The sequence below is a fragment of the Chaetura pelagica genome, unplaced genomic scaffold (genome assembly GCF_000747805.2).
Source record: "Chaetura pelagica isolate M959 unplaced genomic scaffold, ChaPel_1.0 scaffold356, whole genome shotgun sequence".
In the NCBI taxonomy this organism is placed as follows: domain Eukaryota; kingdom Metazoa; phylum Chordata; class Aves; order Apodiformes; family Apodidae; genus Chaetura; species Chaetura pelagica.
In genome coordinates this window covers 1,259,822-1,275,065 of record NW_009953964.1, presented here as the reverse complement: position 1 = coordinate 1,275,065, position 15,244 = coordinate 1,259,822, and the positions used below count along the sequence as shown (strand labels likewise).

General features: G+C 39.3%; 1 protein-coding gene across 1 annotated transcript in view; it reads left to right on the top strand.

Moving 5' to 3' along the window:
• The window catches only part of TENM2 (teneurin transmembrane protein 2), a 468,850-nt gene that overhangs the window by 365,660 nt on the left and 87,946 nt on the right, over positions 1–15,244 (top strand). Inside the window, exon 8 of the mRNA XM_010001945.1 lies at positions 1,343–1,444. Coding sequence (XP_010000247.1) covers positions 1,343–1,444 — 102 coding nt within the window. The remainder of the gene's footprint in view (positions 1–1,342; positions 1,445–15,244) is intronic.

Genomic DNA, 15,244 nt, shown 5'->3' with positions numbered 1-15,244 from the left:
AAATCCGAGTTTTTCGGCTTGGTGTAAAATAGTTGGAGGCCTTTTCCAGTCTTGCCTGATTAATGAGATGAAGCTTAATTTTTCCCTTTTACATATCATATAAAATCTAGTTTAAGTCCCAAAGCATGTAGGTAGCCAGTACTGTGCCATTCAGTATGAATAGAATTGTTTCTGTTAACCTCAATTAGGAGGAAAAAGTGATATTTCTTCCATGGCTTATGTGTGATTTGTAAGAGCTGCTGGTGCTCTGCATGCTGATGCTGTATAATTTGCATATTTGCCCATATAAGGCTTTTCCTGCTTCTCCAAAATCAAGAACATTTGTGCTTGTATCTTGTTATGCCTTCAGACATGATTAGCTGTCCTTAAAAGAGTTGCCTGGTGTAGGCTACAGCTTTCAAGAGCATCAAAGGTCTAATTGCCAGGTAGACTAGTTGATAGTGCAATAATAGTAATTGGACTGAAATGTAGAGAGAAGTGGAGTGTTTAATCCGAGTTCAGATGTTCTGAAAGTTCTTCAAATGTGGAAGAGGGGAAAGAAAAACAGAAGCAGTGTTAACTCCCAGACAATACTAAATTTATTATGATTTTGAATACACAGAAAATGCTTTTGAAGCAAAATGCGTAATAAATCTATAGACGGGCTTCTTCATGAGAGAAACTGGTATCTTTGAGCATTACATTTTAATTTTTCCTTCCATTGTTTATATGAATCATTTCAAGAGGCCAGGCCAATGATACCCTCTGAAAATTTGCCTTAGGGTTTTTAGTGTCCTGCAACTGTGAAATTAGATTTAAAGTTGTGCTTCTTGTGAAGAATCTTTTTCTTCTTTTCAGTTTAATTTGACAAAAAAATACTCTGTATGGTTCTAGTAGTTCCAAATCCAAAATTAATTTGCTGTGTTGTACAGCTGCTGTTTGTTTGGTGTCTGGAACTGACAGAGCCATTTAGTCTGGGACCACAGATCCCACAACAGGAAGTAATAGTGAAGAGTGACAACATTCCAACTAGATTTTGTTCCAGTAATTCAGTGTTGAAAATGTGTTCTACTGAAATCCAGTACCTTCAAAAAGAAAGTGGTTTTAAGAACTAATTTCAAATTGGAATTTTATTTCTGGGTTGTTAATATGCAAAGTGGTCTAAATATTATCCAAATAACAGAAATTGTAGAAAATAAATACTTTTAGTACAGCTGAAATGTTATCCTCAGACTGGTGTGCTTGCTCAGGTAAGTTTGTTCTTCTAAGTACTGAAGACAAAAAAACCCTCAAGAAAATTTAGGCAAATAATTTGTGGCCTCAAGATGAACCAGCTAATGTGCCTGTGATGCTTGTATTTCAGATTCAGTGCAGGACTGCCCACGTAATTGTCACGGGAATGGCGAGTGTGTATCAGGTGTCTGCCACTGTTTTCCAGGATTTCATGGAGCAGACTGTGCTAAAGGTATCATTTTCCCTATGTTTACAAATCACCACAGTATGTGTTTGTGATGTGTGGATCTACAGTGCCTGCAAGTTAGCATGGGTCCAAGCTAGATTCAAATAGATCAATATGCTTTTTTTTTTTTCTTAGAACTCCTAGTTAAATATGATGAGGTGAAAGTATTGCTACCTTGATGATCAGCTTGCATAACTACAACTTTTTTGTGTCAAAGGTAGCACGCAAAAATGGCAGAAAATATTTATTTTCTGTGAAAGTGGATGAGTTATCATCAGTGCTTTTTGATTATGATTAATTGGTCTGCAACAAAAGACTGATTATCATCATCGATAGCATGTAAAGTGTATTCTGCCTCGGCTGAGCCTTATCTCTAGTTCATAGCATCTTTCTTGCTTATACTCTTACTCTTTGACCAAAGGAAGTTCAGCTTTCTTAGAAAAATAAATAGGACTTGATGAAGTCTTAAAATAAACCTTTTCTTAAGTGTAGGTTGTAAATTTTAACAGCTCAAAGTGGAAGATGCACGATTATCAAGGACCAAACAGAAATTCAGGAGAACTATGGACTGGCAGTGTGTGTTTACTAAGTTTCTCTGACAGTTTGGGATAGCTGTCATAGGGGAAAGATTCAGAAAGGAGGACCTCTTTATACAGCTAGTAGCACATATATTGTCTGAATCAGTGACTTGGTTGAGTTGCCTGCTGTTCCTGAGCACAGTCGTAACATTTTACAGCTTGCTTCCTTCTTAGTTTGGGTGCGATTTAGGCAAACTGTCAGTGTCGTGTGCTTACAGTTGTTTTCCACGGGGATAGGACTGTTAGTGTTCAAAGGGGAAAAGCTTGATGTTTGAAAGCTTTTTGAAATGCCTTCAAGTGCCTTAGAAATGTGCTCATTTCTTCTTAGACTCCTGATCCAGCCCTAAAGACAGTTTTCTGTTTTCACTGATGCAGCAGGGTGGCATCCAAGCATACCCCTGTGTGTCTATGAAATACTCCTTAACTAGCTGCTACAGTCATAGGGGAGGGAGGAATTTCCATTTTGTGTTTCTATATTTGGCTCTTAAAGGTGCCCTAGTACCTAAAAAAGAAAAACAATTAAATGACCCCAAGAGCTTTGGAAAGCCAATTATGTTACTTCAGTGCAAGCCTTACCTATATTAAAGAATGCTTCCAATTCTGCATGGGTGTTGTTTGATTACCTGAGAAATTAAGACACTTGGCTAACAGATAGAGGAGATACCTGTGTACTGCAAAGTAAATGGTGTGATGATGTGTGCTATAAATACACATGAAGAGCTATATGTATTGCTGTGGTGTTACCCTGTGAAAACGTGCATGCAGAGACTGTGTGCTTCACTGCTACTCTTCTCATATACATGGCCATTGAACCAACTCATTTGCATTTTGACTTGTGGAGCAACCCTGCATTGTGTACTGAACCTCTGTATAACACTGTATTCTATGTTAATGCTGTCTCAGGTAAATAGCTTTTTTACAGGGTACTTGTCAAATGGTATCTGTCAGGCTTCTCCTACCTCTCATTACATTCCCTCTGCTTTCTGCTTTGTCCTTTCTCCATTGTCACTTTCCTCTGAAAAGCAGAAATGGATTCTTGAAAGCTTCTATCAACTGACTTAATGTTTTCTTGCCAGACATCATGGTACTTCTAAAGAGCAAAGAAGCCTGGAAAACTATATAAACTGACCAAATGGGTGTTTTGACAGAATTCTGGTGTTCCTGTGCAAGCACATAGCTGCTCATCTGGATACTGAGAGACATACCCAGAAGAGGGCAGCTAAGGCAGGGTGTAAGGCTGTGTGCCTCACCCCTTGCACAGGCACTGTCATACCTGTTCTCCTGATCACAGATTTTTCTTACTTTAATGCTGATTATATGTAAGAGCAGTTTCAGAAGTCAGAAATCACAATTGGGATAATTGGGATTGTATGCACAATCCCAATGAGATTGTGCACAATCCCAATGAGAGTGAAATGAGAGAACGAGAATTAAATCTTTTCTTGCATACTGTATGTATGCATATGCATTTAACATACAATTACCATCATGTTAAATTTATATTTAAGCTGCCACAAGTATGGAAGGATAAGGGGTTTTTTTCCCATCTGCTTTTTTTATTACTGTTTCCCTAGCAACACATCTTTCAATGTTTCAGTTCTCCACTATAAAATAATTTAAGGCAAGATTCAAATAGAGAAATGTGGAGAGAATGTGAACAAGCTCCTCAGATGGCTTTTAGTACTTGATTCATGCAGTAATACAGCAGCCTAAGAGCTTCACCTTGGGTGAAACCCAAGTTTGATAGATATGAATCACGATTCTTTATACCAGTGAATCCTACAGGGCTGATCTTGAGGGCATCAGAGGCAATGAATCTTGAGGAGAGTCATTTGCAAACTATTTGCAGACAGTGCCAGTACTCCCTCTGTTACTTTACCCCAACCATGTAGTGCTGAAAGATAAAAACGAATGAAATCTGAGACACACCAGAAATTTGACTTCAGATCCATTAGCTCCAGGAAAATACCATTAAAACTATGAGGAAGACATTAACTTTAGGCCCAACCCACAGGCTGAAATATACTGTCATACCTTGATTGAAATGGAGGAAATTTCACCCTCTGAAATAGTCTTGCCAAATTCTTAGGGGCATTGTTTCTCCTCCATATCAGTGGAAATAGCTTATTTTGAGGTAGCCAGTATCAACAGATAAACTCCATCCTTGCTCAGGCAAGGTTCCCTTTGAAATGATTTGGAGTTTAAAGTAATTAAGAATTCCATCTGGCACACAAAAAAGGTAATGATACATTTTAATCTCACATGGATAAAATAGAGCATATAAAGAAAACGAAAAATAACAAAAAAGTTAATTCAGTGTATGGAGATTTATCCTGATAAAGAAAATGTGGATAGTAAAAGCCAGTAGAAGATTTGCTGTAAATTGAACTGCACTGTAACCTCTCGTGCACAATTAGCTGTGGGAGTTATTGATAAGAAGAGATTCTGTGGCCAAGGATCAATCAAAGAATCAGACATCCAACTAAGATAATATTATTTTGTCACTTTTTTTTAACTCTGTTTTTCTGTAACCTCTATGACATAACCACCCAAGTATATCAAGATGTCCTTCTTATGCAGTGTTCCCACACTTTATGTCTGATAATAGTTTGTTTTTTCAGCTGCCAAGTTCTGTGGTAGGTCTGCAAGCAGGGCATCCTTTGCCATTGTCCTGCTTTTCACCATTTGTAGAGCTCAGTGTTAAAATGGGTTGACTTACTGGAAGTGACTGGAGTTGCCTGTAATTTCATTTAATCTCATAATATTTTTGAAGGATGTGCAGCTCTTCCACTCCTTTAACAAAAATACTTCCCAAGACACTGCCATAGCCTGTTTTGCAGATGTGTTCAGAGCTCCCTTTGATTTTGCATTTCAAAATACTAAGCTTTGCATTGTAGGCATATGTAGCTCATCTGAAAAGGTGAGACAATGAACCATCCCATGAGATTTCTACACTGACATGGTGAGCAGAGCCTGTTAAGAGATGGTGTCTTACTTGTTAAAGAGGGAAAAAACCTGAGTCAAGTAGCTCGTGTTAGCTGCCATGAAGCTGCCAGTTAGCAGATACTTTTAGTTGATTATGCAATGTAATAAGAAACATGTTTAATATTTTAATCTAAATGGATTGTAGTTTTTTTTATTTTTTTAAACCAGAAATTTGTACCATGTTTGATCAGTTGACTTTTTAATCTGATTTTAAGAACTCTAATGATTCAGATTTATGTTATACACAGTTTCTTTTCCTGTTCTCCTTGTGTGGGTTTTTCATTCTTTTATTTTCATTCTGTTTGTTTTTGGCTTACTGGCAAAGGACGGCGCCACTTTAATAAGTATAAAAAGAAGGGTAGGTTTTTTTAAATTTCTTTTTATTTCTTTTGCGACATCTATTTAGTTTGAAATAGTTCCTAAGCTGTAAAGTGTAGTCTATCTCTTTTAAAATTGATTCTAATGGATTTGCTGTTTCTGATGATTGCCCACACCACAGTAACAGTTCCTACCACTGCCATTTCCTCTGTTATGCCTGTGCTGTTAATGCCTGTGTAAAAATGTACAAAGCTGCCCATTATTAGGTAAGTAAGATGTAATTGCTAGAAGCAGCAACTCTTCCTTCTTCTCAGTTGTCATTCAAATTTCAGTTGTTTGGGACTCTTCTTGCTCTGTGGTTATTCCCTGTCTTACTGCTTGGGCAACAGTGCATAAAGTCATGGGTTTTCCTCCACTGAATGCTCTACTTGAAACTGTCCTCTTAGTGCCATGTCCAGAATGCTCCTAGTGACATAAGAGGTTCTGGGAGTGATTTCAGGGGGGAAAACCATTAATTTCAGGATGCATCTTGCTGAACTGAGTACTTGGTTTGTTGCTATAGGGCATGTTCCCCTCATGAAAGAATGCTGTCAGCATCTGCTGGTCATGCTAGGAGTTGGTATTTCCTCTCTATGTGAGTAAAGAAAGCAACATTTGCCATCATAACTTGGCTAGAAATGTTAGGAACTGAAAATAGTGGAAAGAGACAGAAGCTCAGAGGGCTTTGAAGGGAAGGATGAGAGGTGACACTGAACAGCCTTTCTCCTCTGCCTGTGTTTGCAGCCTGACAGAAGGGATGGGGCCCATGGGGAGGCAGCACTGTGGGTCCAACTGGCCAGTGTGTGCCTTGCACATCTATGCAGTAACAGGTTATGGGTCAGACACCTGAAATAAAATGCATTAAACATGATGGTACCCAAAGCAGATTGGTTTGGTGGAGAAAAGAGTGGGAAAGCAGCAGTAGCACAGGAAGAACACTGTTTTTGTGGCATTATAAAGAGATTGCCATGAGCAATAGTACTTGTTGAAACTCATCTGTTGTGGTTAGTGCTTTACAAGCAAAACAAATAATGCCAGCACCTACCTCCAGGAATTCATCATGTCAAGTTGAAAAGGAATAAACTGGAACCAACTGACAGATGTGGAGATACAAAAAACAATTTGATAGCCAGTGTGATGACTGATAACAGTCACACACTAGCAGTGTGACTGTCAGTTTTGGGGAACACTGTAGTAAAAGGCAGTTTTAAGGAGGTATGATGGGGTGGATAGATAACATCATGTGGATAATGGAAGGCAAATGGGATCTCCAAAGGAGACAGAGCATAGGAAAGAGTTCATAAAAAGCTCTTTTTAAATATAACTTTCAAAAGCATTTTAAGTCACAGAGAGACTCAAGTCAGAATTCAGACAGTGAGCAGGTCTGAAATGAAATTGGAGCACAAAGCTCATGTTCCATGTGATAAGAGGAAAGGACCTGAAAGAAGAGCCAGGCAGCTGAAGGTTAGATTAGTAGATTAGCAACATGATTTTTGCAGGATTGTTGCACACAGACATGGCAAGAAGACTGAATGTATCAAGGCTGGGGAAAAAGGTGTTGATTTAATTGTAGATTTGGTTTGCTGAAAGCTAGGGTAAGAATTCTGACCAAGAGATGCAATGTAAATCACATCTGTAAGACTTCGTCAAGCCTGAATGTGAGGTGAGGAGGCAGATGAGTCAAAAATAATATCTAGATTATGAACCTGCATGACAGGTAGAATGATGGTATTGTCCACTGTGATAGCTCAGGAATGCAGGGGAGGGCTGTGTAGTGGTGGGTTAGAGAGGAAAGAGAAAGCAGAGAAAAAATAACTTTATTGAGAAACACTTTATGTGTTCATAATCATAGCCTGTCTCATCACTTACATGATACTCATTTAGAAAGGAAAAAAAGGTGTGTTTTTCTTTGGAAATACTGCATCCATGACTTGGAACCCACACATCTCATGTCCTTTCTAGAACTAGGTGCAGCATGTTCAGCTTCTGTCTTAGTTTCTCCTTCGAGGTGGATTTAGTTTTGGGTTTTGTTTGCTGAAGTGTCTATTTGTGCCAACTTCTGTATGTGCTGCAGGAGCAGCACAGCCTTGACTTGTCACTCACAGTGGGTGGAAGCATCATTTTGATACTTGGAATAGAGAAGGCTCTCTTTGGCAATGTTCCTCTCCAGCAGTTCCCACCTCTCTGACTCAGTATCTTTATAATAAATATTCTTCTCATTTTCCCAGTGTTATATTTTATTAGCAGATGGTTTTCATTTCTGGCAAACTGATCATATCCTCCCTTGTCTTTCAATGCATAGGGCAGTGCTTGCCTGTCTGCCCCTCACTTTTTCAGAGCTGCAGTACACCCTGAAAAGGTTTTGTCCCATCAACTGTGCCTAAAATAAATTTATAAATAAATAAATAAATGGACAGGTAACCTATTTTGACAAGGATTGACAGTCATTGCCATCTATCATGAAATGTGGTAGTAGCTTTAATCTGGTGTCAGGCAGACAAGTAGAGCCAGCACAGAACCCACCACTCTAACTCTTCAGAATTGGAAATCCAAACAGGAGCCAAAAACAAGTGGTCACAGGCTTAATTGTTTCTTATTGTTTAATGGTCGTGGCTCCAAAAGTGGCTCAGGTCACACAGTCAATCGTGTGACAAGGAATACACTGCAGGAACCATCCTTTCCAGTCCTCATCAATCCTCATGAACTCTGTTGGAGATTAGAGAGAAAAACAGGAGACTGGAGAGTCTGGGCTCCAGGATTCCACAACAAATACCATGTTAAATCTCTGTTGCAACAGAAGTCATTTAGCATCCTAATGTTTCATTACTCTTTGAAAATAAGTACCTGTCCCATTGTAGATAAAATGTGAGGATTAGCAGATGCTTGCAAGGCATGTGTTATTAGCAACAGAATGGTGAGATAAGAGTACTCAGATCACCCTCTAGCCTGTGCCAGGCTAGAATTGGTGCTTCAGATCCTTTGCATTCTTTGCAAGGGAATATTTATGAAGTTGAAAGAGGACTCAGGAGCTAATTTCAGCATTGTGAAGGCTGAGGCTCAGCAGGCTGAGAGACTTGAGGCTGTTCAGCCTGGAGAAGAGAAGGCTCCAAGGAGACTTTATGGCACCTTCCAGTGCCTGAAGGGGCTACAGGAAAGCTGGGGAGGGACTTTTTACCAGATAGCCATAGAGGGCAGTGATAGAACAAAGGGTAATGGTTTTAAACTGAAAGAGGGGAGATTTAGGTTAGACATCAGGAAAAAACTCTTCACCATGAGGGCAGGAACGTGCTGGAACAGGTTGCCCAAGGAGGTTGTGGCTGCCCCCTCCCTGGAGGTGTTCAAGGTCGGGTTGGATGAGGCTTGTGCAGCCTGGTCTGGTGGGAGGTGTCCCTGGGAGGTTGGGACCTGATGATCATTAAGGTCCCTTCCAACCTTAACCATTCTATGATTCTATGAATATTTGTGAAAAAAGACATGAAAAATGGTGCAGCTAAGAAGGTAGAACTACTTCTGTAGGAGAAAGTTTCTAAAACAAAGCCAAAAGGATTAAGAAGAAAAAACAGGCAATGCTGAGGAATTCAGTGATGAAGGGGGGAAGGAAGTAGCTGAGAAAAGTTGCTAATCCACTGCTGGAAAAGACATGGTTGGTAAGAAGAAATGGGCATGTGAGTAATTAACAAGTCTCTGATTTCAGTGAACACAGTACATCTTTATCTGAACACTCATTACCCAACATGTAGAAATCCAAAGACCAAAGCTAGAGCCACAGGCACTATTGGAGCTGAGGCCTGCAAACTGGAACCAAGGTTTTTGCTTTGGTATGATAAGGAAGTTTGCTTTGCTCATGTCCAAGATGGAAAGCATATGAAAACACAGTCAAATCTTATTAATGGATTTTTCTTCAGCAGCATTACAGTAATATTTTCATACTTATTAAAAGCTAAGCACATTCATTTGATCTCTCAAAGCTGCTTGCAAAGCCCACTCTATTATCAGCTACTTTGTTTTGTCCCTTGTATATATGCAGCAACAGCCCATCTGTTTACACAAATATTTCTGTTTCAACGGGATTCAAATAAATAGGATATTTCAAAAGGTCCCCAGTGCAGTAAGGAGGTGGACATGCATACCAATAATTGCAGGACACAAACCATTGTGCAGCTTAAGTTTCTGGCAAGCCAAAAACCTTTCTTGCAATCATACTTGGATTGGTGGCTAAGAATCTCTCTGCTCTAACTACACTCTGCTGAGCTGAATTGTGTTCACTCTGCTTTATGCTTCATGATTTGTTTTTGTGTTAAATTGGTTAGGTTATCTAATTGTGTTGCAATCTGCATTTTGTATTTAGATTGCATTATCTCCATGGACTTGTACCTGTTTTTTTCATTAAGTTCTACGAGTTTGTCTTTGCAGTTGTGTTGAGATCATCTTGCAGTCCTTGCAATGATGGTAAATGTCATTCAAGCAACTATGATTGAGTAGTATTGTAAACCGCAGTATAGAACTGCAGCTATTGAGAGATCCTTAGACATTTGCCATCCCTGAGTAACAGAAACAGCCTTGAATCACAGCTGCAAATTTCAGCATGCATGACTTTTTTCATGTCTACATTGTATCTATATTGGAACCTGTAATTCAGATCTTTTCCTATGTTTAGACCCTATTTGAGCAAGAATAAATTCTGTGAGGTGTCACCCCCTTTGCTTTCTCAAACAAACAAATTTCTAATTCAAATGTAGAAAAATATGTCAATACCTGCAGCGAGCATGGAACCGTGTCATTCATCTTTTCTGCTAAATGCAACCACAGCAGTTTGGGTTTAAATTGCCCTGCATACTGCAGCTATGAGTGCAGTCCTACTCCTAAAGCTCTGCTGTTTATCATACAATTATGGAATGGTTTGAGTTGGAAAGGACCTTAAAGATCATCTAGTTCCAAACCCCCTGCATGGGCAGGGACACCTCCCACCAGCCCAAGTTTCTCCAAGCCCCATCCAACCTGCCCTTCAACACTTCCAGGGATGGGGCAGCCACAACTTCTCTGAGCAACCTGGGCCAGTGTCTCATCACCTTCACACTAAAGAATTTCCTCCTTATTGTCTCACCTAAATCTCTCCTCTTCCAGTTTTGATCCATTACCCCTTGTCCTTTCACTACAAGCACTTGTAAAAAGCCCCTCCCAGCTTTCCTGGAGCCCCTTTGGGCACTGGAAGGCCACTAAGAGGTCCCCCCAGAGCCTTCTCTTCTCTAGGCTGAACAGCCCCAACTCTCACAGCCAGGCTTAGCCAGAGGTAAGCCATTACCAGAGAAGTGGAAGTTTTTACAAATAGTCTATAGTCTGGGAATGTGTAAAATCTCATAAAAAATATTTGAAGAAATGTTTCAGTTTTTCATTTCTTTTTCTACACGCATAAATGACTTCATGCTTTTAGTGTTTCTGTTATAAATCACACCACGCATTTAGAAAGATAATTCTGGTGTTTGGTGTTTGTCCTTATTTCTGCTTTTTGTGCGCTTAGAGCATCATCTCTTTCATTCCTCACTGGCTCTTCCCACTGAAATAGCTATTGAGACCTCTGAAATACTTGAGTTTTCCCTTCCTCCTCAGTGTTTCTACTGATGAAGTTATCAAGACATACAAATGAAGATCTACATGCTTGTCTATGACAGTACTTGATTTCAACATCTGTGTATTTCCATCTGTTGGTATAAAGTGAAATTTATTTCTCTGCATGTCCTTGTAGTTGCATCAACTTCACTGCCTATATCTAAAGCAGGAATTTCACAGCTCTGTGTTATTCATTCCCTCAGCCAGAAGGGTTTTAGACTGCAAGGTGTGTTTTCAGGACATTTGTACCCACCATCTATATTTTCCTCCAATCCCATCTATCATGCAGAGAGTCAAAGAGAATTCTTCCCCTCCCAGCCCCCCACTCCCCCTTGTTTTTTTGCCTTTATTGTCAAAGGCACAAAATACATGGCAGACTGATCAGCCACATTCTCCTGTGGCAAACCAGAACCACTGCAGGGTAACTTCCATTTCCTTGAATGCATTGATGCATATGACAAAGAAATTGAACTGTGCTCCTCTTTAAGGATGTAGTAGACAGGGAAGGCCCAACTGGATTGGCTGCAAATCCCTCTCCTGTTTTGCAAATCATCTTAGTGTACTGCTTGGAGAACTACAGCCTTTCCTTTAATACAGGCAGTGATAGTTGCAGAGCTCCTGCAGTAGTGGAGGGGGAACAAACGGGCTGACCAGTGAATCCAGAATGTTCTGATAAGAAAGTCTTCAGACATTTGAACCCTATTGTGTGTCCAGTTTTATACCATTTGCAAATATTCTTATGGTCACCTGTGGATTTTCTAGTGCAACAGGATAGGGACCTTTCTCTCTCCCCACTCAAGACTGCAGTATCTTTAGAGAACTAAAACTTAGGTCTTTGCTGATGGTTAGCTGGATTGTATGAACTTATCTTCACAGTAGCAGTAATGGAGCTTCAGCTTTTTCAGCCCACCACTAAATTAGTTCCACTGTATCTGATGTTCGCTTAATTTTTTTCCCCTCTGTTCTCACTGCATTGTTACTAAAAATAATATAGGGGTCTATTAATGAAGCAAAATGTTCTTGTATCAAGTGACCAACCCCAAAGAGATAATTTTTTTAAATTTGCTGTCATTCTGTAAATTGCTGCTGGGTACTGTGGAAAGACATACTCATATTTCTTGCATAGATATATATTTTTAATACTTGTAAGCAGAGCAGTTACCTAATGGAAACAGATACTTTGTAAAATGGTAGAGGAGGGAACAGCAAGTGTTGTCTTTTTGACAGATAAGCTCATTCTGAATGCAGTGAGAAAATCTATGACTTTTTTGATAAATTTTGGCCAAAGCAAAGGTTTGCTGAGTGTTCAGAAGAATAGAAATATTCATTGTGCAATTAATGCTGTTCAGTCACTTCTATAAAAACCCTGCCATTTTTTTTGTAGAACAGCTTAAGTACTTATCGATTGAGAACTTCCCAACTCCCAAAATGGAGGCATCCCCATATCTCTACAGGTATTTTAAATGAATTGAATTAATCATAGGCTTAAAAGTCTCTAGTGATCTTCGTTAACTTTCCTGGGTTTAATTAAAACATCTGTGCGCTTTTAATTTATCGATTCATCCAACTCATATGTCATGTTTTTAACACACCCCAGCATGCTCTGCATCATTTTTAACCCGATTTCCACTTAACTAAAGCAATTAAATTCACCCCGGATTAATTAAAGCATCCATACTTTAGTGCTTAAGTCAGCGTGTGCTGCTTTCCCCAAATGGTTTCTGAATGTCAGAGATTTGACACACCTGATGGGTTTTTTGTCCTTCTGGAAATTCTTCTGTGACTCTCTTTCTTGCTTACTAATGTGCAGTTTGACAGAGCTAGAGAAGGGAGCTTGGTGAGGCTCGAGTTTGGGTAACTAAGGTAAGGATTGCAGAGTGTGACTGCTATGAAGGGCTCTTGACACTGACCTGATGCCTGCAAGCATAGAGTGACACTGCTATTAAATAAATTGTGTTTTTTCTTGGTCAAAGTACACAGGTTCATGAGGTAACTAATAAACCATGTAATGTCAGCGACAGTTTTTCATAGTTGTTCATTCTTCTGCTTCTGGATGATTTTCTACAACATGGATTTCCTCAGAAGAGCACCAGGAAGCAACCTGAAAGATGTTCTAGATCTTCCCAATTTACACTGTTCTTAAGAACATTTCAGCTTGACAGAAGTTAAGTGATCCCTGAAGAGCAGGTAGTCTAGTCCAACACCTTTCTTCCTGACTGTGCAAATACCATGTCTGAGAGAAATGGTACTGGATTCACTCCCATTCCAGAACGATCTTCCCGGGGCTAAGTTTGCTAGGGGTTGGGCAGCTCCTTACCAGGAAAGTAGCATAAAAATAGCATCAGCCAGTACAAGTGAAACAGCCAAACCATGGAGTGGTCTCGAAAGTTATTTTGGATTTTCAGATCTGAAAATTAACTCCAGTTAAAACAGGCATGCAGAAAAGCAGTGAAATGTGCATCTAACTGATTAAAATAGGTTTAATATTAAAACATTGTATTTTAAAACTGTAAATGAGAATATTCATAAATGTAATGTCTCCTAATGTTTAGAAATATGGGCAAACACTTGGAGTAACAAGGGAGCAAGGGATACGGATAATTTGATATGTTTTGGTACCATTTTGTTTGAAATAATAATAAAATAATAAAGAGCCAATATTTTTAATCAGCTTGTCGGAAATTAACTTCTTAAATAACTGGGCTGATTTTCTAAAAAGCAAACATTTGAAATTATTTTGGGTTTAGTGGGTTTTGATTTTAAGCCATTTAGAAATGACTTCGAAAAGATTGTTTAGGTATGACTGCACTTGAGGAGTTTGACCGTAGACGAGAACTTGGCTGTAGATTTTGGAGTGAATCTAAAATTAGGTAGGGCTCTGGTATGCAACTGAAGTAGGATTCAGCTCTAGCATCTGTAAAATACATCTTCACCTGCTTACATTTAATCTGTTTTGTCCATTGAAGAGAAAGGAGCATTAGTAGACTAAATGTGTCACCAAGATAAAAACCAAAAAGAGAAGAACACCAGTACAATGTGACCCTATTTTTACATATTTGGAAGCAGGTGATTATAGATGGTGCTTGTTTTGGATCTTTCCTGTATTTCTGCTCCAGTTTGGAACAGACCTAAGATGCATTTCTTGGTTTCAGATTAGGCTGTCATAAACAGTAATCCATCTTCCTTGTAGACTGGTAGAATCATGCATAATCCCTTAGCAGCAGCTTAATCTCTGCTGAAAGGAAGTCCAAGTGGGAGATATTATGGAGGCTGAATTAATTATTCCCTAGAGGAATTGCACCCAGAAGGTTCACTGCTAAAGGTCATTGGTAAGCAGTTTGACCTACATCTGTCTTCAGTACAATTCCCAGTGGTTAATGAAACAAAGAACACTTTGATTTCTATTGTGCTAGTGTGTATGTCAAGTTTTTATATAGGCAGGAATTTGTGCAGCTCTGTCCAGAGATTATATGGAAACTGCCCAGTCTGTAGGTCCAGACAATTTTTGAGAGAGAGCTATAGAATGTTCATATGGTTGTATTCAAGACTTGAAAAACATGTACTCTCTTTCATGATGCGTAAGAACTTCCCCCAAGCTTAGGGACACTGGGCTGGCTTGCACTAATAAGTATAAGGAAGAATTGTTGGGGAAAAAACAGGCTTAAAAAATTATTCTTGATGAGAAGAGTCAAGATGTGTCCCTATGTTTGGAAGTAGAACCAAGTTTTTGTCTGTCCCCAAGCAAACTTTGTGAAAACCTCAGCAAGTGCAAGGCATGCTAATACCAGTGTATGTCCTCCACTTATGGATCATGGTAGGTACAGTTCAGCAAGGGCTGAACATACCTTACATAGCAGTATCAATAGTCTCTTCATAATGTTTTTTTTTCTGAAGATATTTGTATAGGTGTTTTTTCTGAAGGTGTTTGTCATATTACAGAATCACAGAACAGTGGTGGTTGGAAAGGACCTCCACTGAGTCCAACCATAAGGAAAGGGGGGATAATAAAACAAAAACAAGCAAACAAACAAAAAAACACCACAAAACACATGCACCCAAAAAACCCCACAAATGCACAATCTACAATCTTGGCCACTAGAACATGCCCTGAAGTTCTTCATCTGTGCTTTCCTGAATACATCCAAGGATGGTGACTCCACCACCTCCCAGGGCAGCTGTTCCAGTGCCTGACCAGTCTTTCAGTGTAGATTTTTTTTTTTCCTAATAACCAATCTGAACCTCCTTTGCCATTTCCTCTCATCCTGTCATTCACTTGGGA